Source organism: Macrobrachium rosenbergii, chromosome 28 (assembly GCF_040412425.1).
Source record: "Macrobrachium rosenbergii isolate ZJJX-2024 chromosome 28, ASM4041242v1, whole genome shotgun sequence".
Lineage (NCBI taxonomy): Eukaryota > Metazoa > Arthropoda > Malacostraca > Decapoda > Palaemonidae > Macrobrachium > Macrobrachium rosenbergii.
In genome coordinates, this window is record NC_089768.1 from 13,545,946 (window position 1) to 13,560,393 (window position 14,448).

The following is a 14,448-nucleotide window of genomic DNA, read 5'->3' on the forward strand; positions in this document are numbered from 1 at the left end:
TATCGATTTCTTGAGACACGAAAGTAAAAATTTCCTGCAGTTTTAAACCTTTCCGTACCTATCAGTGTTAGTTTTATTTCAAAGATACAGTACTGATAGATCGTCATCCACCAGTAACGATATCTGCCATGTAGGCCTAATGCTGTAATGTAATCCAAGGGAGAGTTAGATTTTTCGAGAATGTGGATTGCAATGAAATGTTAATTGAAGAGTAACTTTTGTAAAAATGAAATGTAATGGATGCTTGCATCCTTCATCTGCAAAAGCATCTCCACGTGGCCATGAACGGTATTGGCCCGGTATGTATTCAAATTTGTCAGTCAAGGGCAAACTCAATGGGACGCCGTGTTTAGTGCTAGCCCCACGGGGATCAAAGATATCGTTTATTAATATAATTTGTCGACCACACAATATAGAAATGGGTGTATATCATACTTTGATCCCCGAGCAGTACTCAACACGGCGTCCCATTGAGCTTCCGCTATGTTTAGTACTAGCTGCTAGCACCTCGGTGGCGGTGGATACATGTACCGGGTTAATACCGTTATGAACGTTATCCTGAAATGCGCCTTTATTATTGACATTCTTTATGTGCCTTTACCTTAAGCTTTGAAAGCCATTCATTGTTTTATGCATTCTTACTGTCTGTGCAAATGCAGCACCATCGACTTTGTTTCATATAGGTACTGCAAGTAATTTCAATACGAGTTCTTTATAGAAATAATCCCCCAAAAATAGAGATATAGCATTCGGGCCCTGACCGTAGATATTCTGCATTTCTGCAAAAGCCGTTTTAGTGTTGTCTATAACAGGAATCTCTGTCACGACGGAATGTTGCCCTAACCCTGCCAGAACACCAAATAGACAACATGCGGAGGTCGGCAACATGTTGATGAAGATTAACTGCAGTCGACGGCAGGCAGGGAATTGCTAGGATTGTAATCAAGCTTTCCCAATTAGTACGATCCCAGTGCCCCGACGTTCATGGTAACGAATGCAGGAGTAATCGAATCTAACTGAGAAAAACTACCGGCGATTTTTAATTATATAATAGTCAGTCAACTGGACAATGATGTGTGTGTGTGTGTGTGTGTGTGTGTGTGTGTGTGTGTGTGTGTGTGTGTGTGTGTGTGTGAGAGAGAGAGAGAGAGAGAGAGAGAGAGAGAGAGAGAGAGAGAGAGAGAGAGAGAGAGAGACTCAGGGAACATTTTACAGCTATAAGAATGGAAGTCGTATATACGTTACGAAATCACTTTGTGAGGCAGCTTGATATTCCGAACCAAAAGAAGGGAAACCTTTCTCTTTAGGGATAAAAAAAAAAATTGAGTAAGTTGACAATGGAAAAGTCTCGAGACACGTTGTGTGTAAACATTAAAGGATCATCCGTATCAATTATTGCTCGCGGGATATCACAGTTTATGAGTTTAGTGAGATAAATCATGAACTCACCCCCTACGGGAGCGTAGAGTATTTGAGTAAGTCTTACGATGCCCCCTTAATCATAAAGAAAAAGCAAGCCATAGTTACGGAAGCACGGAAGGTAAGCATGGCCTTATTTGTCTTTTGATTAGACTTAACTCATAATAGACCTATCCTGACACCACCTTAGCATTTGATCGGTGACTTCACCCTCTGACCCCAGTTCTCATCGACTATGTGTATCCCCCCCCCTCACAAAAAAGTAAATATATGAGCCGAAGTTTCTTCGGCGCAATAGAGTTTTACTGTACAGCCACTGCAGCGTACAATCAAGGTCACCGAAAATAGCTCTATCTTTCGATGGTCTCTGTATAATGCTGTATGAGCCGCGGCCCATGAAACTTTAACGACCGCTCGGTCGTGGCCTGTCCTATATCGTTGCCAGACGCACGATTATGGCTAACTTTAACCTTAAATAAAATAAAAACTACTAAGGCTAGAGAGCTGCAATTTTGTATGTTTGATGATTGGAGCGTGGGTGATCAACGTACCAATTTGCAGCCCTCTGGCCTCAGTAGTTTTTAAGATCTGAGGGCAGACGGAAAAAGTGTGCACAGAAAAAGTGCGGACGGACAGACAAAGCCGGCACAAAAGTTTTCTCTACAGAAAACTAAAACCTGGAATACAAATATTAAACTCATAAAATGCCACGTTTTCCTGTACTTTTTCAAAGGACAAAGGTTAGTACATAAGAAAATGACTATCTAGAGAGTCCTAGTTGGCACATCGAAAAATATGGCAATGAAATTTGCAGTAGCTGATCATAAGGAGATAGAATCAGAAGATGATAATAAAAAACAAGTAAAAAATGCGCCGAAGTTTCCTCGGCGCAATCGAGTTTTCTGTATAGCGTATAATGGTGTATGAAGCTTTCACCCAAGGCCCATGAAACTCAACCACGGCCCGATGGTGGCATGTCCTATAGCGTTGCCAGACGCACCATTATGACTAACTTTAACTTTAAATAAAATAAAAAAAAAAAACTACTGAGGCTACAGGGCTGCAATTTGGTATGTTTGATGATTGGAGGGTGGATGATCAACATACCAATTTGCAGTCCTTTGCCTCAGTAGGTTTTAAGATCTGAGGGCGGACGGACAGACAAAGCCACCTTAATAATTTTCTTTTACAACAAGTAAAGGGCATTGCTAATAACTGATTCAAACAACCTAATATCCAGCGTAGACTCAATTGACTTGTGAATGTGCATCAAATCCTTGCTCTAGAGAGAATTCTGATTTTTTCCCTTATCTTTCTGATACGGTTGCTTCTCCCGAATGCACAAATCCTAAATAGACCGTACATGAACGAAGTTTGTTAACGGAAAAAAAAAAGCCGTCCGTATATATAATAGTCACCGTCATATTCTGATGCACTCGTTTTCTCTATTATCACTGGTTTTAAAAGAACACGGCAAAGGAAACAGTTTCAATAGAAACTAAATGTTTTATTTCAAAATGGGTAAACGGGTTATTTTCTATACTATAGTCTAAAGCATACCATCTTAGTCAGTGACAGAACTATTAGGGTGAGAGGTCCCAGTTTACCTAGGAGTCAAGGGAAACAAAGCACCGGCCCCCCTGTCAGGTTAGGGCACGACGTCCTTGGTTAGGTTAGGTACAGGTAACTGGTTAGGTCATAATCCCTCTGAAATAGCCTGCCTACTACAGAAGTGCCTGCTACAATAGCCCTGACCCCTCACTCTGTATTCGTCCCAAAGAATAAGAGGTATATAATACTTACGACTGAAATCAAAGTATTGGAGCAGGTCACTGATATTGAAATTAGCCAGTGATATTAAATTCTTAATATTGATATCAGCTCGGTATATGACCAAATGCCCATGTCTTATGGCCTAGAAATACGTTGGTTACTTACTGTCTTTATCAGTATGGGGTCCCAAACCTGGCTTGTCCTTCCAGGGAAAGGGAAGTGACGCTGTTAGAAGTACTCCTACGAAGTGTCCAGATAATGACGAAATATTCCTAGATAGCAAGGAAATGCCCAAATTCTCTGATATTTACCCAGTAAATATCCCGTCGAGCTGTGGGGGTGACGGGAGAGTAGCGTTTTCAGTGGGGCTATTGTACCTTTAAACAGTTGAATCAGCGGTGTTTGATGTACTGATTTAGTAGAAGTTTTCTGCGGAAAGTTTTTCTTAATTCAACAGTCAACAAGTGGGGACTTTCTTTATTTGTAGATACAATATATATATATATATATATATATATATAAACATACACACACATATATACATATATATATATATATATATATATAAACACATTGTACAAAAGTAGATACTTGTAATTTCAAACTTCTCGATTTCTTCACATTTTAGAAACGCTTGTATCACTTACGTAGCGTCAACTTGATGTTTGTTTTTCACTTACGATGATGTTGGGTTACCAAACAGCTCACTAATTTGAACTTATTCACAATTCCTTACAATGTTTTAGTCTGTAATTCATCTGTGATGCCTCATATTTTTCAAATAAAAATAAGTTTGAAATTTTTGCAGCTCATAAATTTAGTTCAGCTCGTGGCGTTTCTGTGCTTCCCGACCCTTCCTTCTTGTTGCTTTGGATAGATACAAATTTATTTTTGTGGTTCGTTCCTCCTTTGCAATCCCTTCTTTTAAATGCCTGACGTTCAAAGTCATAATCATTTACTGCCTTAGCAATGAAGTACTGAATACCCAGAGTAAAGAATTAACTGAATTTCTTAAGTGTAATCGTAAGTCATACTGATAAATATTTTAGTGAGCATCTAGTGTAAAGAATTGATTAAAATACTCAATAAATGTAATGGGAAGTCATATCGATGAATATTTCAGCAGTAAGAGTTCTTCGGAAATTCTGTGGATTGCGAGAGATTGCTACAGACAGTTGTCAATAGTCAAATTTGTAGTTACATGACTTCATATCTGAAAAAAAAACTGAGCGGGTGCATTTCACCGTAATAATTATTCACAGCAATATTACTTTCAACATCCTACCTACATATCTACAGCACAATCTTAATTGTATGTGAATATTATATCATAAAACCTTTGTGGTTAACATTAATATATATGAGTTAAGATCTTTCATTATATCATAAAATATATATTTGTATATATATATATATATAGTATATATGAGTTAAGATATATATATATATATTATATATATATATATATATATATATATATATATATATATATATATATATATATATATATATATATATATAGTTAAGATCTCTTTCATTTGTAAAATTCTCAATAACTACGGTTCCTGATCCGTTTAACAACGCATTTCTTGGAATAATGACCAAAAATTTTCAAGTAATCAATATTATAATAAATTCCCTTTACATTTTAAATTAAATGCATCTTTTAATGGAATGCATCAGCAAAGACACAACTCCATTTGTCTGATCCAAAACAACGTGTATCCGTAGCTCTCCCGACATTCGCCCTTCTAAGTATCAACATTCTGACGTGTTGCACAGCGACAGGCCGCTTCATATATCAACAAACAGCTGTTCACCTTCTGGAGGAGAAAACTCTCTCCTGCGACGAAGATTCCGGACAGAGATGGACACTTTCATGGGGTTTTCTGTCCACATGGTAAGTACATTTACATTACAGATGTGCAAGTAATGCTTGTTTGCTAGATGACTGCTCTGTTGGGGTAGCATCTTAGGTTCTGGCCGGGTATCATAATTTTGACATTCGCTGAGGCCAGGTTAGGTCAGTCCGCTTATTTGGAGCGAATGCAGAGTGAGGGGTCAATAGGACTACTGCAGTAGGCCTTCTAAGCCTTTCTGTAGAGGGCATTTCTGAGGGAATGTGCCCTTGCTGGACTAACCTTTACCTTTACCTGACCTAGCCTCAGACGCCGAGCCCTAACCCGCATACTTCCCATAGGGTGATAATGCCATCATTGCCCCTCACGCTGTGCACTGTAGCCATTACAGAAGGTTCATTGCAGCGTTCCTTGGGCCCTTATCTGCAAACCCTTTAATTCCTTTTACTGTAGCCTATCTCCGTTCACATGATCTCTCTTCCATCTTACTTTCCACCCTCTCTTAAGATTTGCTTCATACTGCGAGTGTGAGGTTTTCCTCCTTTTACGCCTTTCAAACCGTTTGCTTTCAATTTTCCTTTCAGTGCTGAATGACCTCTTAGGTCCTAACACTTGGCCTTTGACTGAAATTCTATATTCCAGTTCCTAACCCCCTTACTGATGCTAGCCTATGTGTACCTGTATCAGCATCAGTAATATTTTTAGGCTTTTTTTGTTTGTTAGATTTCTATTTTACCATATTCTGTTGACTGGAATATTCCCTGCCTTTTGTTTGTTTGTCATTTGGGATAGTTTGCAGAATGATGGGATGAGGCCTTTCTGATGTTCAGTGTTACTTGGTGGGGGGGGGGATACAAGATGGGCAAAACCCCCAGCCAGGTTAGGGCACGGCACCCTAAGTAAGGTTAGGAAGGTAAAGGCTGGTTAGGTCAGGACATGGCATTTTAGGAAAGATTGTTTGTTTTCGTCTGCGGAACTTTTTACTGTCATTCTACACTCGCCCTGTCATTTGTTTATGTTTATGATATTTACCCTCTTTTGTTTATGTTCTTGCATTCATTCCCAAAGGGCAGTGTCGCTGAAATGTAGAAATGTGGCCTCCGGTGTGGAAGTTTTCATGCACCGCATAATTTGGTGCAGAAGTGGCGTCTTCTTTTAATGGTCTGCCACACTTTTTAGGGGTTTATTGTGGTCAGATATATTATTTTGTTATATTAAGCGATTCATTTACCCATATTCTCGGTAATTTTCATATTTATATATGTGTATGTAATAATGACTGAATAAGGAATCATCAAAGAATGGTTTTTACGTGCCAAATTATGAAGCTGCAGAAATTGATCGAGGAGCGATGGCTCGACTGACACATAGACTGCAGATGATAACAAAGAGACAGCTTTAGGTTTCCATCTAATTAAGGTAGCTTTAATCTATTGAAAATTGTTGTAATAAATGTAAAAAGTGATTGCGATTAACTTGATAAGGGAAGTTCTTTGCAAAGTGATATTGTAAATGCACTTGATGTTTAGATCTACTGTACTGTATATAATAGTACAATTATCATTTAATGCTGTAGCATGTCAAGAGACCCATGTAATGATAAACATTCAGGTTTTCCTGTTAACATATGTTTAAGGGAAGTGATCTTTAGAGAGCAAAGGAAAGCATATATTGTATTGTATTATATACATTAGATTTTACTGATGGTTGAATGAATATAAATTAAAGTGGGAAATGAGAACAACAACTCTATGTTATAGCCAAATTCTTGGTAGGCTGTCCATAGCCTGTGATATTTACTCTATACTACTACCAGACATTTCAGATAATTCATTGGATAGCCTAATCAAGGCCCCGTGGACTGTGAATGTACTATGTAAGCGTTTATTTTGGAAGAATTACTCGAGTTGAATTTTATCATGTTAAGGTCGATAATTTTTAAGGTATCTAGAAGCAGATTTTTAATACAGTATCCATTGTACAGAATATAGGCAGAAATATGGTAAAAATATTCGGGTTAGATTTTCACATTTCATTGAATCTTGATGGGAGTTTTTTTTTGTTTTTGTTAAAAGTTACTGTAGGAAGTTAAAATTTCATGAAAAGTATTTTTAATATCAATGAAAAGGATAATTAAGACAAGTATTCATGTATTGTGTCATTATTATTGCCAGAATAAATAATTTTTATTCTTGTTGCAGGACTTTGAAGGCCAGAGATTAGCAGAGAGATTATTCCAAATAATTGTTGTCACATTTGGTGTAAGTATAATATTCCTGTTCGTGTGAGTTTTTAATATTCTTTTTGTGGGGAAAAAATATACTCCTGTAGTTGATTTGAACTAGTGGTTTCAGGCAAAATAAATGTTATCAGATTCAGAATTGCAGACATGTTATTATGAATCCATACGTTTTACACCTTTGGTAATGGTAACTGCTTTTTAGTTTTTTAATCAGAGAAATGTTGAGCAAGAGGAATTGGACTTTCTCACAGTTCCACCTGTAGATCCTTGTACTTTGTTTCCTTTAATGTCTGTAACTCTTTATCTTGCCATCCAATCACTCCACCTCCCTCTCGGTGCTTGACTTAGCCTAAATTCTATAAATCAGTTGATCACTCCTTTACTTTTGCAAGCAGATGAAGTTGCTCCTCAGTTGGGTGAAAGATGCCCCCAAGGAAGCAAAATCCCCCTTCTTTCTGGTTTCTTTACTCTGAAGAAGTTAAGTTGTTTCTGTTTCAGAACTAGTGGAATGGAAATTTAAGATTTTCTTAGGTAGCCTTAATCTCTTTCCTTCACATCATCATTACCCTTCTTAATTATATCTGAAACCTCAAACACACCACTCCATCAGTGGTTTGGTGCATGATCATTATACAGTGGACTTATGGTCTTGGCCTATATACTGGTAGGTCTAATTCCTGTGCTGGTATGTAAAGTAAGCTAGACTTGAGATTGCACTCTAGGTGAAGAGAATCAGATCTCCCCCATAAAAACACTATCTATCTGCTTTACAACTTGTAGCAGCCTGAAGGGAACCATTTGTCTCCTCCAAATTTCAAAATCCTACTCCAAATAGTCCTAGAATTTGATGTGGTGTTTCCTTGCCCTGACATCTCCCAACTGATCTTAATTTCTTTCTGGAGTTGATTGCAATCTGTGCTGTTTATCATCTTGACTTATCTCATATGATGTGCGGTGACCTAAAGTAGCTAAGGAAGACATTTTGGTTCTCTTTTTAACTTATTGTTGCATATCATCCTGAAGACTGTCCATCCCAGTTAGAAATCCAAAACTTCTTCAGCATTTTCTTCTAATCTGCTAAAGTAATACAGTTTAGGAGCAATAGAACTTGTAAGGTTCCACAAAGCTTTGGATGTCTTCTATACAAGAAAAATGAGGTCCATTGGAGTTTTATCCAAGGGTACTGGTTTGGCTTTTGACAGGGAAGATTTGAGAAATACAATTTGTGTTGTCACGAAACACTCTGGCAAGACTGATGACTACACTTCACAGGAAAAAATCGATCTCCAGTCTATAAAATGCTGATTTTCCTTGGTACTAAACTATCTTTTTAGTGTTGATCAAAACTCTTGGTTTCACTGTTCCTCATTCAGCATAATGACCTCTTTGTTTCTGGATTATAGCCTATGCTTCCTGTAGGGGGGTAGTGCCATCAGTGCACTGTAGGCATTACTTAACATTCTTTGCAGCATCCCTTCAGCCCCTACCTGCAACCCCTTTCATTCCTTTTACTGTACCTCTCTTCATATCTTTCTTCACTCTTACTTTCCACCCTCTCCTAACAATTGTTTGATAGTGCAACTGTGAGGTTTTCCTCCTGTTGCACCTTTAAAGCCTTATTTACTCTAAATATCCCTTTCAGTGCTGAATGACCTCATAGGTCCCAGCACTTGACCTTACACGTAAATTTTATATTTTGTTCCAGTACAGCCTCTGCTGTTGCTGCTTTAGATTCTGGTTTACTTCACAGGAGAAATAATATTGTTAAGTGATCTTGATTTTGCAATGATACTGTAATAGTGAAAACATAAGCAGCTCTTTCATTCATTATTGGCATTTGGTTTTCTCTTTTTGTTAAAGTGATGGTTTGCTCTTTTCAGCAGAGAGCACCCAGTTTGTATTTGCTTAGGTCTATTTAAACAAATATCAGACACTTTATACCTTCACCCAAATTGTCCATTAACCACAAAAGCCTGGGAAGTTATATGTAACATTTGTGTGTGTATTAAAATAACATAAAAGATTGAATGAAACTCATGCTATATTAGTAAGCTTTTGAGCAAGCATGCCTAGAATGACATTGGTTATAGCTTTGCTACTTTTATTGATAGGTATCAGTCACATTGGACGTTGTATTGCTTTTTGTTCAGTTCACTTCACTCATCCTCTCTGTGGCCTTTCTGGGTTTGAGTTTGGCATCAGTAGAGAGGAGAGTAACAATTTTAATGGGATTTTTGTATGAGTGATACAGTGAAGGTTGCAAAGAAAGGATGTGGGGAGAAATAATATTAATTTGAAACATTACAAGCCACTTTGCAATACCAAAATGGACATAGGTTAGCAGAAACAATAACAAAAACATTTAGCAATTGTAAAACCCATTCAAAGTTTTCCTTTACAGTAATTTGACGCATAAGATCATTAAAATGAGTGAAATGAGGATTTGTTGGGTAAAAGCTGTAGCTTCAGGGATAGTTTGGGATGTAATTTCTGGCTCATTACCTTTTGGCTTTGGCCTTGCATTTTAGCTAATTCAACAAAACACCAAGGTTTTAATCTTTCTAGGTTTTTGGTTAGAGTGGACTTATCAATAAAATTGGTTTTAATGTGGCATTAGTGTGGCTAATCACAAATGCTGTTGCAATTTTGTTTTAATAATGCAATGTTGCAGTCAATGCAAAACTCAACAAAATACCAAGGCTATAGTTTTGAAGTATTTTCAGTTTGAATGGACTTTTCATGAAACTGGGTACAATGCAGTTATGATTGCAAAATTTCAGTATATCACAATTTCTTTGTGGTGCATCAGGATTGCAGTCATTTTGAGATCAGTGCTTTTGTATTCCTAGGTTTTAGGGGTTAAGGCATATGGCTAAGTTGAAAGATTTGAGTGTATGAAACAAATGCTGTTTAAAATGTATATTTGATTAAATACCTTTGATTAAAAAATCTTTACTTTTACAGGCTGTTGGTTGGCTGTATGGTTACTATGTACAGGATTTCTTTATGACTGTTGCAACTCTTGGAGCAGGATTTGTTTTAGCTTGTTTGGTAAGTTTATCATGCCTCTACACAAATGCATCATCCTGTGGTTCCTCACAAGTCCAGACTTATTTTTCTTTAATCTCCAGAGTAGTTTAATTGCTGATATTTATAATAGAAGTATCCTTCAATAACACTTGCTCTGGTCATTGAAGCTACTAACAAGATTGTTAAGGTGTGTATGTTTGGTGAGTTAGTGGAGAAGCCCAGTTCACTCACTTGGCAGTACCTCCACTTTTTTCATGACTATTGTTGAGACAAGATGCTCTTGTTTTTCTGTGTGGTGAAAGGAAAGGTCTTGACTTGGTTGTGAAGTTTATTATATTTCTGTTTTATTGCTTTTGATGGTTGTTCTGTATGTTTGTGATATTAGAACAATGATCTTGCTTTTGTGTTTTCTTTCCAGCAACTGTACCTTTAGGACAATGTACGCTTACTGGAATCCTTCAGGTTCATTGTACTGTGATTATAATATAGATTATTATACAGTAGCTCATACAAAATACTGACCTATGTCTTTACAGTAACATTAGGTTTTTAAGATAGAGAAACATGGTGTTTTAATTATGAAAAAGTCTTCTATAAATTATTTTTTGTTAGGTCAGGTTTGTTAATGTGTGTCTAAAAGAGAATTGTTCAGGGACACTGTTTCTGTCTTTGGTGCCATGTCCTTCCTGTCTTTGTTGCCTTGTCCTTCCTTTATTGGTCTTTGTACCAATTAAGGAAGGGGGAGCAGTGAGATTGTTCTCAGGGTCATTTATTTGGATCCCTTCTCCTATAGAAGAAAAAAAAAGAAGTATATCTTAGTTTAACCAGACCACTGAGCTGAGTAACAGCTCTCCTAGGGCTGGCCCGATGGATTAGACTTATTTTACGTGGCTAAGAACCAATTGGTTACCTGGCAATGGGACCAACAGCTTATTGTGGAATCCGAACCACATTATGACGAGAAATAAATTCCTCTAATTCTTCACTGGCCGGACGGAGACTCGAACGCTGGGCCAACAGCGTGCTAACCGAGAGCTCTAGCCACCCCTCCAAAGAAGAACTCCTGTAGAAGAGAATCCAGGCTTTGAGCCCTTCCTGGGGGAAGCTGTTGGCTTAGCTAGACTTTCTTGACCCCTCCTTTTGTTGAGCTGCTTGTCATTCTTGAAGTCTCCAAGACATTAGGAGAGCATCTTAATGGAGGACTGAAGGGAGAGTCTTTCTGGCCCTTTCAGTCTTCCAGCCTGCCTCAGTCATGAATGGGAGCAAGGGGAAGAAGAGAAGATGCTGGATGTGGCAGTCCGCTCCAGCCTCCATGAGTGGGGATGTGCCTATTATACCATGGGCAGTGACAGGGGGGGGGGGGGTGAAACCCTGGGTAATGTGTCTTTCAGGATGCTTACAGACTACTCTTGTAAGGATTTAAGCACACCTTTCCCATATGGGACTGATTCTATTTCCTCCCAACTCACCAAGATTGTTCACATGTCTTGTTCTCTCAGTGGAGATGTGGACAGTGTTGGAGAAAGATGCCCTGGAAGTCATAGACAACTACTCTTCAGGCTTGTACAGCCATATCTTCCCTATGGTAAAGGCAACTAGAGGCTAGAGACCAGTCATCTACCTTTCACTTCTGATTGGGTTTGTTCCTCAAACTTTTCAGGATGGAAACCCTATGTTACCTGTTGGCTTCCATCAAAGAGGGCAACTTCATGCTTTTGATGGACCAGGAGGATACATATTTTCAGATACCCATCCATGAGGACCCTTGGGAGGTCCCTTTACTCCATCTGTAATGGACAGAACAGCATCTCACGCAAGGTTTGTGGTGAAATGGATGAAAAACTTGTGATTGGTGTTATTTCTCTTTTCTACCTTTGCCAAGTAGTTAGTGGTCATATTCTTGCTGGTCAGGCCAGGTGCAGGTCAATTACACAGCCGAGTTTCCACTCTGGTTGATTTTTAGTTGGTAGATGTAAATCCTGCCATCCCTCTTTTAATAGGGTAGGGGGTTAGGTAGAGCGTAATCGTATGGGAATTCATGATAATATGCTACCTTCCAAGTTGGTCTTCATGTTCCTAAAGGAAAAGTGAAGTTCTCTTCTTTTTCCTTGAGTAAGGTTGTAAACAAGCCACACTTTGGCACAGAGTGCTGTCAATTGTAGCCTCGCACATGCTAGACTTTACGAGTGGTTACAGGAGTCATCTTTCCCCTGTTCATATATGTGACCAAGAAGCTGACATTTTCGGGTGAAGAAAAAAAATACCATTTGTGTTTCTGGGTCTATACCCTCCACCTAAGTGAGTGAGGCTCCTTATAAAAATTGAAGGTATGTAAGAGATTACAAACTGAAGATAATTTTTGTATTTCCTGGATATGCAGACCTTAAATCTTGAATGAAATCCCACCTAGAATCAGTTGTGCATTTGTCCCTGTTGCTGAAGGAAAAAGTAGATGCTGTTTACATAGCAAGTTGTTGGTTCCCCATCATCCTCACACCTGCCATAGTTAACTACTTTATCTTGTTACTGAGTTTTAACTCCTGGCTCAGGTTTATATATCTAGAAAAACACACAAAATATTTTAATTGAGTGATATTTGTGCGACAGAATCATAGTTTCAATGACTTTTTGCCTTGGGTGCATCCAGCTAACCCAAGAAATGAGCTGTGTTTGTATCATACTTATGGCAAGTTGTGTAAATTGTCATCTCTGGCACCCTGTAGTACATTCTTTGCTGTTCCATTGCTCAGCATCATTTATGTAGGTATTATTGAATATTTCTAACACTCTAAGTGCCTTTGTTTTTATGTTTTATGTGAAAATAGTGTTAACCATAGGTTCCACAATATTATTCAAATTCTACATTTACAGGTTACGCTTCCACCATGGCCGATCTACCGACGATATCCTTTAAAATGGGCACCTGCTCAAGATAGCGCAGCTTCCATTTCTGGAGGTGAAAGTTCTTCAGCTAAGAAGAAGAAAAAGTAGATAGGATAATTTGAATTACTGTAGGTTATAGCTTGTTTTTCTTCAGCTATCTTTTAAAAAAATGAAGTTTCATTATTTTTTGTAGTTGTATCATACTTGGAGAGGTTTTTTCATTCGTAAATTAATAAAGTTCCAAGTTTCTTTCATTGTTCATTACAAGGGCAGGATATTTTTTGTGGTTGTAAAAGCTAATTTTTATATTCAACATTAAGTTTAAATAAAATTTTCATTACAATATGTTCAGTCCACTTGTATTTTCTATTAAATGTTACAATGAATATGCCCTTTATTTTAAATTCTCTTATGTCATAAGCTTCCAGGCCTACATCTCCCTTGAATAAATAATGGAGTTTTTAGGCACTGGAAAACCATTTTGTGCTGGGTGCAGACACTAAGTTCACCACAAGCTCTCCCGGGTTGCAAATGTGGCAAGAGTACCATCAGCATATAATGAAAATTGCTTTTAGTAGTCATCATTTTCATAGTGATCACATTTGGAAATGCCAGATGTGCTTGGCAAATTTTTTTTCTTATAGATTTGAAAAGTCCTCAGAGGAACTTCACCACTACACATATGCATTGACATGACCTTGACCATTTGCAAAAAATGTTTACTGTATAGTGTGGTAGTTTACTCAGACAGCCGAGTCATTTCCGGGCACTCGTGACTGGTCCAAGGGAGTTGGTCTTAAATGACTGGTGAAAATGGAAGCTAGACAGCAGTACAGAAGTTGCACAGGTAAGAGAGACAAAGGATTGTATGAAAGCAAAATGTAGAAAGTGATGCAGTGAGGTGGTTTTTGGCACTGTTGTAAATGATTCCCAGTGATGAGGTGCTCATGGGGAACAGTTAATCACCACACACTATCACATGATGAATTTGTGGCATGCCAATTATATGCTAGCTATAATTGGCAGGAAAGCTGCAAGTAAAGCATATTTAAAAATGGTAATTCTTGATACAACTAAAACTGCTTTATTATAAAGCACTGTAGAGTAACAAGACCACTGAGTAACACTGCTAAATTCATTATGAGCAAACCCAAAGGATCTGCTCTTAAGAACTGAAAATGGAAGTTGTAAAATTCAAGTAGTAAGACAGCTCAGTGACAGAACAAAGGGAATGAATGACAA

General features: G+C 37.9%; 1 protein-coding gene across 1 annotated transcript; it reads left to right on the forward strand.

Moving 5' to 3' along the window:
• The first annotated feature begins 4,887 nt into the window (after positions 1-4,887).
• On the forward strand, positions 4,888-13,592 carry Spase12 (Signal peptidase complex subunit Spase12). The gene is made up of 4 exons (XM_067130113.1): positions 4,888-5,092; positions 7,253-7,312; positions 10,258-10,344; positions 13,195-13,592. Exons 1-4 carry the CDS (start codon positions 5,060-5,062, stop codon positions 13,312-13,314), a joined length of 300 nt encoding a protein of 99 aa, XP_066986214.1. The 5' UTR covers positions 4,888-5,059; the 3' UTR covers positions 13,315-13,592.
• The last annotated feature ends 856 nt before the right edge of the window (positions 13,593-14,448 follow it).

Excerpts from the sequence above, each read along its gene's own strand:
- Spase12 (XM_067130113.1), top strand. The coding sequence starts at position 5,060 with ATGGACACTTTCATGGGGTTTTCTGTCCACATG. Across the intron at positions 5,093-7,252 it reads TGGGGTTTTCTGTCCACATG|GACTTTGAAGGCCAGAGATT; the intron begins GTAAGTACATTT and ends TTCTTGTTGCAG. Across the intron at positions 10,345-13,194 it reads GATTTGTTTTAGCTTGTTTG|GTTACGCTTCCACCATGGCC; the intron begins GTAAGTTTATCA and ends CTACATTTACAG.